This window comes from Amblyomma maculatum, unplaced genomic scaffold, assembly GCF_055883805.1.
Source record: "Amblyomma maculatum isolate TAMU_Amacu unplaced genomic scaffold, ASM5588380v1 scaffold_19, whole genome shotgun sequence".
NCBI lineage: Eukaryota > Metazoa > Arthropoda > Arachnida > Ixodida > Ixodidae > Amblyomma > Amblyomma maculatum.
In genome coordinates, this window is record NW_028146744.1 from 7813827 (window position 1) to 7834862 (window position 21036).

The 21036-nt window shown below is 46.1% G+C and overlaps 1 protein-coding gene across 2 annotated transcripts in view; it reads right to left on the reverse strand.

Annotated features, from left to right (window-relative positions):
- The window catches only part of LOC146171635 (organic cation transporter protein-like), a 344048-nt gene that overhangs the window by 25396 nt on the left and 297616 nt on the right, over positions 1-21036 (reverse strand). Inside the window, exon 10 of one of the 2 annotated variants that reach the window (XM_084586399.1) lies at positions 15325-15506. The exons of the other annotated variant lie outside the window; for it this stretch is intronic. Coding sequence (XP_084442525.1) covers positions 15325-15506 — 182 coding nt within the window. The remainder of the gene's footprint in view (positions 1-15324; positions 15507-21036) is intronic. 2 annotated transcript variants of the gene reach the window in all.

Consider the following 21036-nt stretch of genomic DNA (forward strand, 5'->3'; position numbering starts at 1 on the left):
CCCTAATGTCAATCGTCCGACGCCTCTGTGATTTATTTCTAATATCGACTGTATCTCTGCTTTTAGGCACAAAATCGCATTTCCGAATGTAAACCAGGCCACCATATTTCCTTTCCAAATACACCTCAGCACCTGATACTTTTATCCTCACAATGCCCTATGCTTCATAATCCCGGCATTTCTTCGCCCTTTTTTCCTAAGTGATTGCTCATGCTTTTCAATGCATATCAATCCTTCGTTTACCCATATCCAAGATATTTATATTCTGCCACTCTAGGTATTTCATGGCCTTGTATTTTAAGACCCGGATCAGTTGAGCCGTTGAAAATCATCAGACCCGACTTAACTGCGCTAAACCTGAAGCCTAGAGCATCCTCTTCGTCTCCAATACTTAACTAGAGTTTTCAAGTCTTCCTGGCTATCTGCTAATTGCACAATATCGTCTGCATATATTAAACTGGGGAGGCGCTGCTCTACCACCTTTTCGCTTATTCTATATGACAGGTAAAAACTTAGATTACTTGCTTGTTACTTTAGCATATCAATCATGAACAGCAGTGTATTAGAGGACAACCTTGTCTTAATCCTTTTGCACACCTTGACAGCTTCCGTACTTCTTATCCCTTCCCACGCAATTTCTACTTTGTTACCCCGCTATATTTCTTGTAGGAAATCTGTTATCTCATGACCGCTACCTTCTTCTTTTAATATGTTCCACAGCAGTTCCCTGTTTACGTTGTCGTACGCCCCAGTTTATGTCCAAGAAGGCCAAATAAAAGGTCTATTTTCCACTCTAGATATTTCGATGCATTGGGTAAGCACCAACAGGCTACCATCAAAGCGCCTACCATTTCTAAAGCCGTTATGAATTTCTCCGAGTATCTTGTTACTTTCTACCCAAGCTTCCACTTTTAATTTCGCCGCCTGCATGGCCAATATGTAAATAACAGATGTTATGGTAATCGGCCTGTAGGATTTTATGTGCATCCTTTCTCCTTTCCCTTTATAAATCAAATTCATTTCACTCTGCCGCCAGCTGTCCGGAATTTGCTTTTCCTTATGACGGTTTCCAAAGATTTTAAAAACGTTTCCCTACTTCTTGGACCAAGTTCATTAATCAGCTTTATCGGAATTCCATCTATTCCTGTAGATGTGTTTTTAGGAATATTTTTTATTGCCTATTTCCAGTTTAGAATGGTCCGTTCTAAGCAGCTTTGTATTCTGCTATCCTGTGTTGCCTCCTGATCTGCGGAGATTACCCTATCGTCGCCCTTAAATGACTAGGCTATAACTGATGTAATGTAGTTCACCGCGTTGTCTCCCTTTAAACAATTTCCATCGTTATCTTGAATACGGTCCTACTTTCTTTAATTCTTTTTACCTCGCCAGCTTATACGGTTCCAGAATTTTTTTGGTCCGCCTCTAGAGGCATCGTGTATGTCAGCCATCCAGTGATCGGTGGACTGCTTTATTTTACTTTGTACGAGGGATTGTACATCAAGTTTCTTTTGTCGTTACGATTCCCATTTTTGGTCGATTTCCTTCTGAGATACCTGGGCTTTTTTTGCCGCTCCGTGTTCCCTTGAAGCAGCGCGTCGTTGTTCAGCGGCTTCCCTGATTTGCTTATTCCACCAGCTCAGTGGCTTCCTCCGTGGCTACCTCCTTAATTTTCCTCTTTATGAGTAGTTCTACCCGTTCATAATCCCAGTCTTCCATGGGGCATTTCTATATTGCTTCCTCTATGTCTGCTGCTATCTGCGCTATTTGATCGTCGTTTAATGTTGCGTTAACGTTTTTTCTAGGTTCCATTTCTCTTTTCATCAAGGGCCCCATCTGCAGACTAATACGTTTATGATCACTTCCCAGAATACACTCCCTTTCTTCGTCTATTTCCATTTTTGTGACCTTGCTGTAAAATCCCTGCGACATTAGACAGTAGTCAATGGTCGTCTGCCTGTTGCGGAATTCCCACGTCATTTGGCGTTCGCATTTTGTTTCTCTATTTACTATAACTAGGTCGTGTCGCTCACAGAAATCTAGCATTAGCTTCCCGTTACAATCCGTGTATCCATCCAGATCGTCGATGTGGCCGTTCATGTCCCCCAGCAGAATAATATCGGCCCCGTCTCCAAACTGGCTTATATCGTCACTGAGACATTCAGCAAGATCCTTGTTTTCTTGCCTGCATTGGTGTCCCGTTCCTAAATAAACTACCCCTAGCCATGCCCTTACGTCGGCAATTGTTCCTAATACCCAGATATGTTCTTTACAAGATGATTTTATTCTTTGCCAATTTGTTTCCTAGTGTATCAACATACCTACCCCTCCACCCTTTTTTTTTTTCCGTTCTCGTTCTGTTGCACCATTCCCAGATGTAGCCTTCTATAAACGGCGGATCTTCTAGATCCCTGAGATGAGTGTCGCATAGATCGTACCACGGCCGCTCGATGGAAGCGCTGCGGCCTGCTACGTCGCCCGAAACCGGCGGGAGGCGCCTGCTTCCAGTCGCCACCGCCGCGGCGCCACCGTTCGGGGACAGCCGCGCGCGGAGAGCTGCGCCTGGCTGCGCTTTCAAGGAGGCGTCAGCGTGGTAGAAGCCTTTTATTTTAAGGATATAAGAACTCCTCTTCACACAATTTGGCAACACGAATTAGTTAATACTGTCATGTCTAGTGTCACCATGTCAGCACTTAGCGCTTGCTCGGCAACGGTGTATACTGGAGTGTACCCCGAAAAACTTAATGCGACCGTGGGTCAAGGCCACTCGATGGAGAGCTCGCATTATCGTGATGTTGCATTCGGATCAAGTTGTTTGTCACACGAAAATGTCACCCGGCTGTGAACAATTCGAAGCTGTTCAGCTGCCATGGTAGCCTAATGTATAACCATTTAACTATGTCGCGAATTCCGTGTGTCATTTTCCTACCATTTACTCATTCCTGCATGCAGCTTTTATACACCAATTGATGTCAACCTGTTCTAAGCTGACAGCGCTATCCAATAAAAATATATTGTCCTACTGTGAGCAACCTCTGTGAAAATGCGAGATGTAACCAATCTTTCTATCTCATTCTGACAAATGTTACGTTGGAAATATGAAGATGTTTATTAGGTTAAATCTAAATGATAAACTGTGATCTTCGACTCAATTGAAGACCTTGAACCTTTTACGCCCGAAGGCTATCCGTCATGGCTTCCCGCATTTTACACAAACGAACTAAGCGCGCTTCATAGAGCCGGTCCACCTCAAGGTGCTACGTATATGCGCCGAAAGCTTTCATTACCATTTTCATTGGCTGCTCGCACACCCGTATAGTTTTTGCTGGTTTGTAATTTTCAATGAAAGAATACGCATCGAATGTTCCTGTTGTGAAACTCTTAGCTGCGATCCCATGAATGTTCACGCTTCAGAGCGCAACTGCAGTCGAGATTCAGCGAGCGGCCGAGTGCGCTAATTAAATGGCCACACAAAAAAAGGAAGAAAATTACCAATCGCAGACGGAAACCCTTTCTTGAGAGAAGTTTATGCCATAGCCATAAATGTCGCTCGACTGATGAGTTGACATTTCCAGCCCAGCTCGCTATCAGTGGGTGCCGCGACTTAACAATATCTTGCATAGCGCCTCAGCATGGGCACGATCATTGTTTTCATAGATTAGCATCAGGTACTGTTTACAGTGAGAAAACAATGATGAAATCAAAAGTTTACACAGCTTGCTACTTCACCGGACCTCTTCAGACTTCATCATCCTGATAATGAAGGCGCTCGTGAGCTGACAAAGCTTGATTACTTCCTTTGCAGGGTACATAAAGCCTCCATTGTCCTTGGTTTTTATCAACCTGTAACTGGTCCAGTTGACTCATATTTCCTACAACAGGCTTTTGCACGACTAACATGTCGCCTCAAAACCATTACCAAATATCGCATAAATTAAGCAACAACCTGGTAGTGATAAAAAAAACTTGGAGTTCTTAAATCTCCTTGCAGAGCCTCGTTAAAGTAGCCGCTCTTTGCTACCTGCTTATTCACCGCATCCCGTAATTGCTGCCTCTGTCGCATATCATTAGAATGCAGCCTTAAGCCGCCGCATTATATGAAGTAGCACACTACAGATAGCTATATAAAGCCCCTCTTTACCGAAGCCGTACGAACGTGCCCTATAGGAGTATAGTGTGCCTGACTTGGGATCTAAGGGTCCCACTTTCAATAATTCTCATTTCACCCTTACATCTTATTGACTCTCTCTGATTTGGCAGCTCCTGCCACATTGAACATGTCATGTGTTCTCATTGCGCCAAAGGTGTCTGGCTATATCATCAACGAACGTGCCTATTGCCAGAGAGGTATTTTTCCCACTTTCCGCCGACAGAGCGGGCGCCGGATTTTCTGTGGAACGTGGCTTTTCAGTTTATCGCATCGACTCAAACAGTCTCAAGAGTATAAACAAATGTTGTATGCACAGGCTCCTATGCTTCCATGGCCACTCAGACTAGCGCGGCAAAATTTAGAACAAATTGTATCCTTATATAAAAAAAAACACTTCGTACCGTTTTCTGATATGTCCTCACAACATAACCTGCGACAAAAGCTTCTGGTGCTACCTCATCGTGTTCATCTGCTTCACAACACATCGTTAAAAATCCTAGTTCACTGACCAGCTCCCTGGTAACTAAATAGGTTAAACAACGTGACGGGAACACAGGAAAAAAGGACGACACAACTAGCGCGGTTGTGCCGTCCTCTTCTCCTGTGTTCCCGTCACGCCGTTTTCACTGTTAACCTATAATTAATCACCAACAAGCCCAATCTGCTGTCCCTTGTAGCAAATTGAATGGCAGCTGATAGGGCATTATGCTTCAGCATCTGGACTTTTTAACCTCAGCGCCGCTTTCATTTCAGAGGAAGCGAGTGCATTTCCACTCCTCGCTGCTGCCTTTGTCTGAAGCGAGCTCAGCAGATAAAATTTGAGGGTCTCTTAGATGTCTCTTAAGCGGAGGACGGCGAAAGCCTACCCTTGTCCTATCATTTGCCTCTCATCGTTTGCCACAGTTCGTCATTTCAAGTCGTTTAATATATTGGTCGTTTCCCAGTCATGATGAGTCTGCCTGCGTAGTCACTGTAGCCCTTACCACTCATAACTAAGCAGGTTACTCATTTAGAATCAGCAGTGGTCATTACATGTCATCCTTTCACATATTGGTCATTTCGTAGTCATTAGCAGTAATAACGGGTCATGCCTAGCTATTATAGTCATTACCACACATCGGTAAGCACCTCATTCTAATCAGTTGCGGTCATTACATGTCATAGTTTGATATACTGGTCATTACAAATCATTTGTCATTATTACCCATATTAGTCATTAGCATTAGTCATTACCTCTATAAATGTCTATTTATAACTTTTATGGATTACCTAGCACCATCAATCATTTTCGTTCTTAATCTCCCTCCTTGCACGTCCGCTTTTGCGACTGACGCACCAGTGCACAGATGCGACGCACAGATTACAGCCACAGCTTCTGCGCACAGATTTTCGCTCCATGAGCCTAGAACGGCTTTCGCCTTAAAAAACAAACGCATCCCGTCTCAACGTTAACGTGCTTGCACACGCGAACACAAAAAGTTTGCGTTTACCACGCAGACATGAGGCGAACGCGTCCAGAAAGGAAGCAAACCGCGCGCTCAGAGCCGGCGACCCCGGCGGCGACGTGTCCCCGAACAGTGGCGCCCTCAGCAGAAATAGCGGGCGCAAATGTAAATTCCACAAGGACGCGCTTGCCCATTGACGGCGGCGCGACGCAGCAGGCCGCACCCAGTGCGCTTCCATCGAGCGGCCGTGATCGTACACACCTATTTTGTCGTTCTTCAACTGCTGTTCTATCTCTTGCCATTTCGCTATTTCTCTACCTCCTTGCATGTTTATGTAGCTGATCCTAGTGTTAAATTTCTTTTTTTTTGCACTTTTCTTTCTCGACCTCCTCCTTGCCATTTTTTGGGGCTCAGTCTCCGTTATCACGATTTCTTCTGCTTCACTTCTAACTACCTCTGTGCACGGAGCCCTCGCGGACCCCCTAAAAGAAGCTACAGCCCTGCCTGCCAGGCGCCAGCCTATCTGTCCTCCCACCTTTCTGTTAAAATGAATGCCATCTCGCTGAAAAGCCCTGCCAAAACTTGCTTTATGCACTTCCCTGTTTACCTCAACCACTTCGAAACGCTTCTCCAGGCTTAACTTTCTTATGTCCTGATTAACTGTCACCACGTCCTTTTCCAGCTTTCCGTTCGATCCTAGCACCTTCGGTACTGTGCATACAACTATCTGCGCTTGCTCTGTTATTTCCCTGATATCCTCAACTCCCTTAGCTAAACGTTCCACCACTCCTGCAGGGTCCCCATTTAGGACATCGTTAAGCCCCGCGGCTACTATCCCCATACTGCAGTTTGCGGAATTTTTGAACAGCCTAGTTTTGCTCTCTTTCAGCACTGCCCTCATTGTCATCCCTGGGAAGGTTCTAACACTCGCTTATCTAGCGATATCTTGCTTGCACCTGCTCATGTTAGAATCTCCGGCGATAAGCACCTGGGCATTCTCTCTCCCTCTCCCAACTGTTCGCTCCTGCTTTCGGCTATCTCTGTCCTTCTGTTTGGGATTTTCATTCTTCCTTTCTTCCTTTTTTCCCGACTTCTTAGTAGCTGCTTCTAAATAACTATGTCGTTTCGGATCCGCCTGACCTACTTTGCTTATGCCTTCCATGCCAGTGCTGGTCCCAGCCGCATTGCCCGCACTGGAATGTTCGTCCTCGTTGTTTCCAAGGACAAAATCCGCCTGATCTACTTTGCTTACGCCTTCCATGCTAGTGCTGGTTCTGAGGATAAAGTCGGCCATTTTTGTCCCTTTGAGGAAGCTTTCCTAGCGATTTCCTATTTTCTGCTCTTAACAAAACCTACATCATTTTCTAAATCATCCACACGAGACACTAAACTGCCCTTTTCTCGTTCAAATCTATCTAGGCGTGCTCTCAGCAAGCAACACTGACACAAAAAGTCACTGCCTTCCGCTTGATCTACAAAGTCAAAACGCGTTTCCTTGAGATTAACGCGCGCCTCACACTGAGTACACTTCACCTCCTTTTGATTGCACATCTTAAGCATGTGTCGACTGAATTATTTTTACTACGAATTCTCAGAATATAGAAACTGCCAAAAGAAGACCCTAGAAACGACTAGCAAACACGCGTTAAAATAAATTCTGCGAATACCAATAGCCTAGAAAAAACAATATTTATTTAAACAAAATAGTTAAAGAATGAACGCCGAGAAAACCTAGTTGCCGGCACGAAAAACCAGGCCGCTAGGACAAAGAGCTAAAATCTATTCGTTAGGCTGCACCTAACCTAACTAGCTGAAAACGAAATAAAGTTAGTAAAAGAAAGAACTCATCTATTTGACACTTTCGGAAACTCCCGCTTTCGCCAGTCCGTCCGTTTCCGGTAGCCACGTGCAATCGGAGGAGCGATGGAACACGCGTCCGCATCACACGACTGTCAACTGGCGCAGCGCCCCCTGGCCGAGGTTTTCCTCCCTATAGGGTGACTATCCTGGGCACTCTATACGAAATTGGTATAAAAACCGGGTCGTGTTTGGAATTTACATCTGTTTTGGTTCAAAGGTCGCTCCTGTTATATGTGACATTTCCTTTAGAAGACTAGATGAATTGATTGCCAAAAAACTTGCAAGGGCTGGGGATAAGAATGCTCCGGTATATTGACGATTTTTTGGTCTTTTACAATGGTTGCAATGGTAACTCAGGACCATTGAATATTTTTAAAGCTTTTTAAGAGCAAGGGCTGGGTCTGAGATCTACATTTGAGCAAATGTGACAAGATAATGAACAGTATTTTCTAGACCTCACCTTGAAGTTTTGTGCGCATCATGTTTCTTAGCGGTATTCGCCTAGGAGTGCTGAGCCGTTGCTGGATTATGGGTCGAAGCAGTCTAAGCTTGTAAAAGATGGCATCGCTCTGTCCAGTCTGGGAGTCCTGTCAAATCATGCTTTCATAATATGCGGATTAGTTTCCATGAGAAACTAACTAGGCTAGCGAACACAGGGTTTCCAGTTCACGTCATATTAAGAACATGTGATAATTTGATGAAAAAAGTAAAACAGTCGTGCGCAGGTTCGCGGGAGCAGGAGAAGACTGGGCAGAGAGATGCAAAAAGATATGTGGCCCTGCCATATGTGTATGGTCTATTACATAATTTGAAGAATGTCGTCAGGAGGTAAGATGGTGTTGTGGTTTTCTCAGCACTAAATAAACTGTCAAAAATATGTAGCAAAGTTAAGCACAAAACAGCGAAAAAGGTCCGGGAAAGAAACACGTGACGGGTGAAGCATGAGTTTTCGTATGTTAAACGTAAAGTAGGAGTGATTTACAGGATTCCGTTATCTTGTGATAAAGTGTATGTGTCAAATAGGCAGGTGTATTAATGTTCGGTAACGAGAGAACCACAGATCATTAGAGATTGGTAGAGCCTTTATTTGGTTGCGCATTGTAAGGGGTGTGACGGCTGCCATCCTTTCTACCACACACAGGTATTTTGGGTGCCTACCCGGAAAGATTAACCGGGAAATCATTGAGGCCAGAGAATATCTTGCTTTTAAGTGAACAATATGTTAGTGTCCCGTCAATCGCTTTAACAGGTGATGAGGTTGGGTTTCTTGAACGTGGCATGTGTGCTGGGTCGTCATGACTTGGTATTAGTTTAGTGCGGCTTGGCGCGGGTTTTTATTCTGCGTTTTATTCATTAAGCTTCAGTTGCGAGTAGCGCCCGTCCTGTTTGCTTCTTGCTCTTCATCCTCGTCTTTAGCGCTGTTTATTCATCATGGCATCTTTCTTTTTCTTTTTAAAACACGCTTAATCTTAGCAATTAAGGAATACTTCAGGATCCCATCCGTGCCATTCACTAGACTTCGATATGCCTGTCGTTTGGATGGCCATGGCTGGTTACGGTAAGCTGAGCAGTATCTTGCGCTCAAGGTTGGCCAGTTCCAATTGTGGGCGACCCCTGTTGAACCCACCTGTTGAACCGATTCATTTTAAAAACCAGAACCAGAGAATAAGAGCTACCGCTTTTGGCTTTCAACAGCTCAGCTCTAAGGTATTGTACCGTAGAATGGTCGAGAAGTAGCCCGTTTTATTGCCCTGACATTCGTTTCCATAAAATTCCTCCGATTCACTACCATAGATGTCGCTGATGAACCGCAAGCTGAGGGAATAGTCGTAGTATTCATCTTGAAAAAGTTTTACGATAGGCCGCTAGGTGATACTGCTCAGCCGGAAGCAGTGCCAGTTGACAGTTGACCGCCGTGTGATGCGGACGCGTGTTCCATCGCTCCTCCGATTGCACGTGGCTACCGGAAACGGACGGACTGGCGACAGCGGGAGCTTCCGAAGCGTCAAACAGAGGAGTTCATTCTTTTATTAACTTTATTTCGCTTTCAGCTAGTTAGGTTAGGTGCAGCCTAAAGAATAGATTTTAGCTCTTTGTCCTAGCGGCCTGGTTTTTCGTGCCGGCAGCTAGGGTTTCTCGGCGTTCATCCTTTAACTATTTTGTTTAAATAAATATTGTTTTTTCTAGGCTATTGGTATTCGCAGAATTGATTTTAACGCGTGTTTGCTAGTCGTTTCTAGGGTCTTCTTTTGGCAGTTTGTGTATTCTGAGAATTCGTAATAGAAATAGTTCAGTCTATACATGCTTAAGATGTGCAATCAAAAGAAGGTAAAGGGTACTCAGTGTAAGGCGCAGGTTAATCTCAAGGAAACGCGTTTTGACTCTGTAGATGAAGCGAAAGGCAGAGACATTTTGTGTCGGGGCTGCGTGCTGAGTGCGCGCCTAGATAGATTTGATCGAGAAAGGGGCAGTTTAGTGTCTCGTGTGGATGATTTAGAAAATGAAGTACGTTTGTTAAGGGCAGAAAATCAGAAACATCTTGGACAGCTTCCTCAAACGGAAAAAGAAATGGCCGTCTTTATCCTTGGAACCGACGAGGACAAATATTCCAGTGCGGGCAACGTGGCTGGGACCAGCACTGGCTTGGAAGGCATAAGCAAAGTAGGTCAGGCGGATCCGAACCGACAGAGTTATTTAGAAGCAGCTACTAAGGATTCGGAAGAAAAAGAAGTAAGGAAGAATAAAAAGCCCAGAGAGAAGGACATACATACCCGAAAGCAGGAGCCAAAATTTGGGAGAGGGAGAGAAAGCCGAGGTGCTTATCGCCGGAGATTCTAACATGAGCAAGTGCAAGCGAGATATTTTGTAACGTGTAAATGGTGATAAGCGATTGTTAGTTGGACCCTTCCCAGGGAGCACAATGAGGGCAGTGCTGAAAGAGAGTAAAATAGGCTGTTTAAAAATTCTGCAGAGCGCAGTATGGTGGTAGTACCCGCGGGGCTAAACGATGTCCTAAACGGTGATGCTGCAGGAGTGGTGGAAAAATTAGCTAAGGGAGTTGACGATATCAGAGAGATAGAACAGCAGGCGTAGACAGTTGTATGCACAGTACCGGAGGTGCTAGGATTCAACGGAAAGCTGGAAAACGACGTGGTGACAGTTAACCAGGACATAAGAAAGTTAAGCCTGGAGAAGCGTTTCGAAGTGGTTGAGGTAAACAGGGAGGTGCATAACGCAGGTTTTGGTAGGGCTTTTCAACGAGATGGCATTCATTTTAACAGAAAGGTGGGAGGACAGATAGGCTGGCGCCTGGCAGGCAGGGCTGTAGCTTCTTTTAGGGGGTCCGCGAGTACTCTGTGCACAGAGGTAGTTAAAAGTGAAGCAGAAGAAAGTGTAATAACGGAGGCTGAGCCCCAAAAAAAAGGCAAGGAGGAGGTCGAAACAAAAAAGTACAAAAAAAGAAATTTAACACTAGGATCAGCTACATAAACATGCAAGGAGGTAGAAAAAGAGCGAAATGGCTAGAGATAGAACAGCAGTTGAAGGATGACAGAATAGGTGTGTACGCTCTTTGCGAGACTCATCTCAGGGATCTAGAAGATCCGCCGTTTATGGAAGGCTACGTCTGGGAAGGGTGCAACAGAACGAGAACGAAAAAAAAAAGGGTGGAGGGGTAGGTATGTTGATACACCAGGGAACAGATTGAAAAATAATTAAATCTGCTTGTAAAAAACATATCTGGGTATCAGGAACAATTGCCAGCATAAGTACATGGCTAGGGGTAGTTTATTTAGGAACAGGACACCAATGCAGGCAAGAAAACAAGGATCTTGTTGAATGTCTCAGTGACAATATAAGCCAATTTGGAGACGGGGCAATATTATTCTGCTGGGGGACATGAACGTCCACATCTACGATCTGGATGGATACACGGATTGTAACGGGAAGCTAATGCTATATTTCTGTGAGCGACACAATATAGTTATAGTGAATAGAGAAACAAAATGTGAAGGCCAAATCACGTGGGAATTCCGCCACAGGCAGACCATTGACTACTGTCTAAAGTCGCAGGAAATTTATAGCAAGGTCACAAAAATGGAAATAGACGAAGAAGGGGAGTGTAGTCTGGGAAGTGATCATAAACGTATTAGTCTGCAGATGGGGCCCTTGATGAAAAAAGAAATGAAACTGAAATGAAATGAAACGCAAATTTAAACGACGATCAAATAGCGCAGATAGCAGCAGACATAGAGGAAGCAATAGAGAAAAGCCCCATGGAAGGCTAGGATTATGAGCAGGTAGAACTACTCATAAGGAGGAAAATTAAGGAGGTTAAAGTAGCAAACCGCTGGAATGGAAAGAGGAAGCCAAGGAGGTGGTGGAATAAGGAAATCAGGGAAGCTTTTGAACAATGACGGGCTGCTTCAAGGAAACACCGAGTGGCAAAGAAAGCACAGGTATCTCAGGAGGAAATGGAACAAAAATTGGAATCATATCGACAAAAGAAACTTGAGGTACAGGCCCTCGTCCAAAGTAAAATAAAGCAGTCCACCGAGTACTGGATGGCTGACATACACGATGCCTCTAGAGGCGGAGCAAGGAAATTCTGGAACCATAAAAGTTGGCTAGGAAAGAAGCATTAAAGAAAGTAGGATTGGATTCAAGATAACGAGGGAAAGTGTTTAAAGGGAGACAACGCAGTGAACTACATTACATCAGTTATAGCCGAGTCATTTAAGAGCGACGACAGGGCAATCTTCGCAAATCAGGAAGCAACACAAGGTAGCAGAATACAAAACAGCTTAGTACTGACCAATCTAAACTGGAAAAAGGCAGTAGAAAATATTCCTAAAAACACATCTACAGGAATAGATGGAATTCCGATCAAGCTGATTAATGAACTTGGTCTAAAAAGTAAAGAAACGTTGTTAAAAGCTCTGGAAACAGTCATAACGAATAAACAAATTCCGAACAGCTGGCGGCAGAGTAAAATGAATTTGATTTATAAAGGGAAAGGAGAAAGAATGCACATAAAATCCTACATGCCGATTACCATAACATCTGTTATGTACAGGTTGGCCATGCAGGCGGTGAAATTAAAGGTGCAAGCATGGGTAGAAAGTAACAAGATACTCGGAGAACTTCAGAACGGCTTTAGAAATGGTAGGGGCTTAGATGATAGCCTGTTCGTGCTTACCCAATGCATCGAAATATCTAAAGTGGAAAATAGACCTTTGTATTTGGCATTCCTGGACATAAACGGGGCATACGACAACGTAAACAGCGAACTCCTGTAGAACATATTAAAAGAAGAAGGTATCGGTTATGAGATAACAGAGTTCCTACAGGAAATATACCGGCGTAACAAAGTAGAAATTACATGGGAAGGGATAAGAAGTATGGAAGATGTCAAAGTATGCAAAGGATTATGACACGGCTGTCCTCTATCACCGCTGCTGTTCATGCTTAATATGATAAACCTGGAACGGATGATACAAGACAGTAACCTAGGTTTTAACCCGTCATATAGATTAGGTGGAAAGGCGGTAGAGCAGCGCCTCCCCGGTTTGATGTATGCAGACGATATTGTGCTGCTAGCTGAAAGTATGGAAGAATTGCAAACTCTAGTTAACTATTGCGGAGACGATGGGGATGCTGTAGGTTTCAGTTTTAGCGCAGTTAAGTCGGGTCTGATGATTTTCAACTTCTAAATTGATCAGGGTCTTAAAATTCAAGGCCATGAAATACCCAGAGTAGCAGAATATAAATATCTGGGGGTATGGGTAAACGGAGGGTTGGCATATACTGGAAAGCATGAGCAATCAGTTAAGGCCAAAGGGCGAAGAAATGCCGGGATAATGAAGCGTAGTGCATTGCGGGTATACAACAGGTATGGTTTTAAGGGGTATTTGGAAAGGAATTATGGTGCCCGGACTTACTTTCGGAAATGCGGTTTTGTGCCTAAAATCAGAGGTACAGTCGACATTAGAAATAAATCAGAGAGCCGTTGGACGATTAGTACTAGGTGCCCACGGCAAAACCACAAATGAGGCGGTACAGGGAGATATGGGCTGGGCATCTTTCGAAGTACGGGAAGCTTAGAGTAAAATATTATGAGGAACGCCTGAGGAAATCGGACAGTAACAGATGGGCAGCTAAAGTAATTAAATATCTATACCTTAAAAGCATTGACTCACAATGGAGGAAAATAACTATAGGAAAGTAACTAGTAAGTATGCTAGTCACAAGGACGGAGAAATAAAGGGTATTAAGCAACAGGTGAAAAACACAGATGTAAAAATTGGATAAATTCGATTTAAAAGAACAGAGTGTAGAATTATACCGAAAGTGGAAAGGGCAGATCTAGAAGGAAGCTTTCTTTGATAACTCAAGAGGCAGAGCCCTACTTTTTGAAGATAGATCACGGTGCCTTAGAACACGCAGCTACAAAAAGAAATTTAACCATGAAGATTACGCATGTGCTGTATATGGTAACTCCAGTGAAACAATTGACCATATTATACTCGAATGTAATGGTATCCATCCGGAAGTTGATGCAGGCGCAGACACTGTTCCTGAAGCTCTGGGGTTTAGAGATACAAGTGGCCTGTTGAATAAACCGGCGGTGGAAACTATCAAAAAACGACTGGAAGATTGGTGGCTTAAAAGCAGAGAAGTAATGTAGTAATGTAGAAACAAAAATTTTATAAATAGAATGATGGTTTAGTTAACGAATCTAAATCAATAATTAAGATTTATGAAAAAAAAAATGTGCATGATAGCTACTGCTACCACCCCGTTTCAAAAGGGACGCTCCTATATTCCATCCATCCATCCCAGTGCGGGCTAGGGAACTCTACCGTTGACCGCATGGATGCATACTTCTCGCTTACGCCGCTAAAGACGAAGAGGACAGGCTTTCTGTGAAGTAAAATTAGAGACTTTTAGTATAGCGTATGGACGCTTTCGTACGATAAACGCAAGAAATTTATGGGACGATACTCCGTGTGTTGCATCGGCGCTTTTAGTTGGCCGTACGAAAGCGCTAATGCAAACTACAGTGGCGACATCTAGGTTTAGAATAAGAAAACAGATTCGGGCTTTTTTTTTTACTCGCAAGCCAAACCTAGCCAAGTCGCACCGGAGCCAGTTTCTTTGCTGTGGCAGTTTTGTTGTACTCCCTAACGCTGGTATTCCTGGGCTGACGACTTTTACCTTGTATTGCCGTCATGCTGCACAACGGCCTCCTTTCAGCCCCGTACCATGCCCGTACTGCCAAGCATATTTTTACGGATACACGCGTGTAAGCAGTCAAGCCAAGACTATTCACTTCATGGCGTTGCCATACCAACAAAGCAACGCTACTCGTCAGGCTTAGGGACTGCGCTGCCGCGGTGCAAAATGAAAAATAGAGGTAAATATTCGCTAATTATTTGTGCTCAATGCTACACGAGGCAAAGCGAAAACCCCGCGTGCCATTTATAGGCGGCAGCGCACTCAAAAACGCGGTAACGAAAACAAATTCACTCTGAAGCGGGCGGCCTGGACGCCGCCATCTTGTCAACGCTGATCTCCCATCGTACGTGAGGGCTGGGTACGATAAACTCAGGTTTCAGCGTACGCTGGCCTATCGTACGAAAGAGTTCGGTCTCGGCTATCGTATAGCGCATGCGCAGAGCCTGTCACGATATTTTTGGCATGCGCTATTCCTTTGCGTGTGTCTGTGTACGCTATACTAAAAGTCTTTATTGTGCGCTCGAATAGCGCATTGTCGAATATCGTAACTGTAGTGTCAACGTTTTACAGAACAAGGTCGCGCAAAAGAAAGGCCTTATCTTGGTAGCCGCACGTAAGAGAAGGTTGTCACGTTACCAGCTCCTTGGTGAATGGCGCCAGGATGGCTCCTACACGGCTCATGGTGATAGTGAAGCCCATGGCTGTGGTGCGTAGCTTGGTCGGGTATAGCTCAGATATCTGGACCACGTTGACGCAGTGCGCCGCGATGCCGCCCATCTTGGCAAGCAGCGCGGTGGCCATCAGTGCCCACGAGGCATCTGCGCCACAATGAGAGAAGCACGAGCTATCATCGCACCCACTGTTAGCAGAGCCACTGTGTAGCTGCGTCACACGACTAGTGTGCACCTTGGAGACGCGCGCCTGCTACGCACCACCGGTTGTCTGAAACCATGCGCATTTCCTAAGGCACTATTTATTCATTTCATTTGGAAGATACCGGGAAATTTATTCAAAGATTTTGCCATCTGATTACACATGTCGCATCTACGGGTCGTCCATGCTTGGTGTCTTTCTGTCAGGAAAAAAAAAGGTATTTTTTTAAATCCATGACGCGCGCACGCACGCACACACACATACACACGCATATATATATATATATATATATATATATATATATATATATATATATATATATATATATATATATATATATATATATATTGTAAATATGAAGATGTACGTTTGCGAAGAAGACGCTTCCGTGCGCTATCGGTGTGGCTCTGGACCTGCTCGTACACGGACTGTCCCTGACGGGCTTCTGGATCGCATCCCAGTACCCCCAATAAACGCCCATCCTACATTTGGTGGAGTCGCGGGTTAGGAACGTCAGTACTGGAGCTCCATAGCCGCACTCTTCCTACACCTGCCATGCCAGACGACGTCCAATATCAAGGTATGCAGGTGGGTTTCACTGCCACCTGCGCCGGCTTCTTCTCCAGCAGGACCCGGGTATCTTCAACGGGACCGATGAGCACGATGTCGAAGATTGGCTCACTTCTTCGAACGGGGAGCCTCTACAATAAATGGGACGACAAAACTAAATTGAACAAAGCAATATTTTATCTCACTGGCGTGGCAAAATTGTGGTATCCGTAACCATGAAAGCGACATCCGTACGTAGGCTTCATTTAAAACAACGCTCGCCGAAGTCTGGTGGCCCGGCTATCAGAAATTTGCGCGCCGAGTGCCGCTTGCGTGAACGGATGCAGCAGGTCGGCGAAAGCTTCTTAAGCTATATCGAATTAGTTGTCGACCTGTACAAACGTGTTTACGCCAATATGTCAGAGGCTGCAAAGATCAAACACGTCTTGAAGGGTATTGACGATGACGCCATCCAGATGTTGTCAGCGCGCGACTTGCGTACCGTCAATGAAGTCTTGACGCTCTGCCAGAGCTTCGAGGAGTTGCGCAAGCAGAGGGTATTGACGCGTCAGCCCCAAGCACAGGTTGAATTGCTCACCAGATTGACGCCTCGTGTTGTTCGGTCTTCTCGTGTGTGTTGTCTGTTTTGCGCTACAATATCGCTATGTTCATGCACCAACAAGCCCATGGACGCCTGCAGCCGACAAAAAGTGGATGCAGCTAGCACAGAACCGGGTTAAGTGGAGAAATATGGGAGAGGCCTTCGCCCTGCAGCGGGTATAGTCAGGTTGATGATGATGATAAGCCGACAACCCAACGTTGCTGCAGCGAATTAGAACACGTATTCCTGAAAAGGTGGCGCGCCAGCTTTTCCTGCTTCCTAGCCCTCAAGAGCAGCCATACCATTTGGCTCCGGCATTGCGGCAGGCGATCCAGGAGTAGGTTGCTGAGGTGCTTAATATGTCCATCCGCCATCAGTTGTCGCTGCTGCTCCTCTGGCCTACCGTTCCGAGACCTGTCCCCACTTTTACGATCTATGACGATGTTATCCCAGGGCCTGTCGCCGGTCCTTTGACTGACGCCGAAATGGTTACATGACCTCGGCCGCCAACTTACACTTTACCGTCAATGCCTGTGCAAGCGCCTGCACCCTATTTTCGACCGGCTCCAAGACCACGCAATGTCTGGCGCACGACAGATAACCGGCCAATTTGTTGCACTTGCGGGCTGGCTGGGCATATTTCCCGCTATTTCCGAAACCGTCTATCAGTGTAGCACCAGCTACCCAAGTTTCTGGGTACTGGTCTTCGACGCCTCAGTATTCCGCGCCTACTGAGCCTCCAGCAAGCCGTCATTTCTCACCAGACCGCTCAGCCATCTACGACCGTCGTTCACCGTCGCCGCGACGCCACGCTATCCATTCGATGCGACGTCGACCGAAGGCTTCACGTGAGGAAAACTAGAGGCCGCAGTTCCTGAGGCGAGAACTGCGACCCCGTCGAACTTTCTAAGTTTTCATCTATCGCCAGCCAATTTAATTGAAGTTTTCGTCGAGGGTGTTTCTGCAATGGCCGTAATTGACACTGGTGTTGCGGTTTCGGCAATGGACGCAAAAACTTGTATCTGTTTAAAAAAAGTGAAGACTCCAATTCCAGGACTTTCGTTGCGAACGCCCAGCGCTCAGAAAGTCAAGCCTTTAGCAGCATGCACAACTTGAGTGATGATCCAGAATCGCATTTATATAATTGAGTTCGTCGTACTGTCAAATTGCTCAGACGTATATTTAGGATTTACTGAAGACGGATTATCTGCGCTGCCCAAATCCGTGTCAGGCAACGCTTCTTCTAGTCTATGCATTAAAGCCTTCGTCTCCAAAGACATCGACATTCCTCCTTCTTCGTCCCTGCTTGTAAATATAACTTGCGACTCTGTGTGCGATGAAAATGTCCTCTTCATGCCAGGACACACATTTCTGCGCCGAAAGTGCCTTCCGTTGCTCTATGCTGTACTCACGTTTTCCGCTGGCTCCTCTGCGCTCTGGGTCTCTAACCCTTTTCACTACCCCACTGCTTTGCGCCACGGTGAATTTCTCGGGAGCCTCCAACCCATTGCATCTCTTCTTCGTGAAGAGACTGACGACACGTAGCGCCTCGCCATGACTGCTCTCAGCCGTCCACTTTCTGTACCAGCTCCCTCTTCCACAGACCTGTTCCGCCCTTACATCGACGCCAGTCTTCCTGAGTGTCACGAAATCGGCGCACATTTTCATCAAGCCGGTGCGGCGCGAGGCCCGCGCGGCGTCGCGTGGAAAGCATGGAGAGAAAAACCTCCCTCCCCGCGCGGGAGAGCGCGTAGCTTTGTACGCGTTGCCTTCACCCTCTTTCCCCTTGCCCGAGGAGGACGGTGGTTCATCGGTCTGGAATGCGCCAGAAAAATCGAGAATTTTGTATGGGACCTAACTAATCACGACGCGCGGCTCGACGGGAGGAGAAGGGAGCGCTATAAATAGCGAAGCTAAGTGTGCGTGCGCGCTAGCCTTGGCGCGTTTTAACAGACAGACGCGGCGAGCCCTATTTAAAGAGACCGCGCCGCTTGTGTAGTCAGTCAGTCAGTCAGTCAGTCAGTCAGTCAGTCAGTCAGTCAGTCAGTCAGTCAGTCAGTCAGTCAGTCAGTCAGTCAGTCAGTCAGTCAGTCAGTCAGTCAGTCAGTCAGTCAGTCAGTCAGTCAGTCAGTCAGTCAGTCAGTCAGTCAGTCAGTCAGTCAGTCAGTGTTTGCGACGTGTTCGCCTGTGCTTCGGCTGGACTCCCGGGGATCACCCGCTACTGGCAAGCCCACGGACCTGCAAGGGAGCGGCGCGACAATTATTCTGGCGTCCGCGACAGGACGTTTGGTGCACTCAAGCTCAGAGGACGGAGTACGAGTTGGAAGAGTTTACGAAGAGGGCGTAAACAGTGTAGCAGCAGAGCGATAGCGAGAGGTAGTGCCGCGCGGAAGCGTTTAGGCGAGGCTCACTAAGCAGTGTTCAGGCTACACCCAGACGGTTCGCGCTTCAGATATGAATCTGAAAGAGCTGATTGAGGCTGGCACCCAGCTGGGGTTGTCCGGTGTCGAACTGAGCAAATGGGTTAGCCAGAGAGAAAAGGAGAAAAGAGAGAGGGAAAAAGAAGAAAGAGAGAAAGCAGAAACAGAACGAGTGAGGGCTCGAAAGGAAGCCGAGGAGGAACGAGAGAGGGCTCGAAAGGAAGCCGAGAAAGAACGAGAGTGGGCTCGAAAGGAAGCCGAGAAAAAACAAGAGAGGGCTCAAAGGGAAGCTGAGGAAGAAAGAGAGAAGGCTCGAAAGGAGCGGGAAGAGGAATTTCAGCGAGGAAAGGAATTACGTACTATGAAACTTCAACTCCAAAGGTCAGGGAACAACAACGGTTTTGCTGAAGTGCATAGCCCCAGTGAAGGACATAGCAGCTTGCGGATAGACGCAAGTAAATTGATCCCGAAGTACGACGAGAGAAGAGACGATCTCGACGCGTTCCTCTTGCACTTCGAAAGGATCGCCATTAATGCAAATTGGACAGACAGTGAATGTGCTACCATCTTGAGCACTTGCCTTAGTGGTGAAGCATTAAGCGTATTTGGAAGACTTCCCCCTGAGGATGCAGGCAGCTATAACAAGGTGAAAGCTGCATTACTTAAAAGGTTTAGATTTACGACGGGTTTCAGGGATGGGTTTCGTGAGACGTTCAGGACTGGAAAACCAATGGACGGTGAAACGGCAACACAGTATGTTGCGCGATTGAGCCATAATTTGGCCGCTGGACTGAACTCTAAAAAATTAAACTAGAGTATGGCACACTTCGCGAGCTCCTAATTAAGGAACAATTCCTGGGAAGCTGTCACCCTGGTCTGTCGCTTTATTTAAAAGAAAGAAAAGCGCATATATTGGGCGAAATGATGGATCTCGCAGACCAGTATTTGGAAGCCCAGGGGGGCGAAAATTTGAGCAAAATTGTAAATGCTGAAACCCCTCGAAAGCCCGAATTCCGGCAGACACAACCTAGCGTGAAGTCAACCCCGAGGTGTTATCTCTGCGGACAACTAGGCCACATCGCACCTAACTGCCGCAAACTCGCAACCAACAATCGAACCTCGTGTTGGAAATGCGGACAGAAGGGCCACAAAGCGATGTCGTGTCCCGACGCTGACAAGGCAGCTCCGCAGGCGGCATGCGCGACGACTCTGTCTGAGTCGGAGTATCGTCTGGAGGAAGAAGATGCCGATGGCTTTGTTGAGCTTAAGAACAGCACGAAAGTCCGCGTGGTGCACGGCCTAGAGGAGGAGGAAGCAGAGAGAGTTAATCGGAAGAAAGACAAGAAAATCCGGGTGGTGAACGTCATAGTACACGCGCAAACTGGAGCTGCGGTGAATCGGATGCCGGTTTTGAGGGGAAAGATAGGAGGAAAATCAATTTCTGTGCTACGAGATACATGTAGCAGTGCCGTAATTGTTAAACGGAGTTTGATTCATGAGAAAGTTCTGACTGGTGAGAAATGCCCTGTGAGGCTGATTGACGGCTCAATTCAGTTGCTACCGGAGGCAAAATGTGAAGTGCAGACGCCATATTATTCTGGAAAACTGACAGCCCTTTGCATGGAACGCCCTATCTACGATTTGGTGTTGGGCAATATCAAGGGCGCAACATTTCCCGAGGATCCTAATCGAAGTTCCGCGCCTGGGCACTGCAGTGAACGTAAGAAGAAAACGAGAAGGCGAGGCAAGCAAGGCCATGTGAAGCCGGAGGAAAAGCCCCGAGAAAAGAATAAACAAAAGGAAGCACCTCAGGAGAAAACCGAAAAGGAAGAGGCAACACAGGAAATTAAATCACGAATACCTAGGCCGTCGTTGATGCAGGTAGCCCAAGTGTGTTTCCTACTT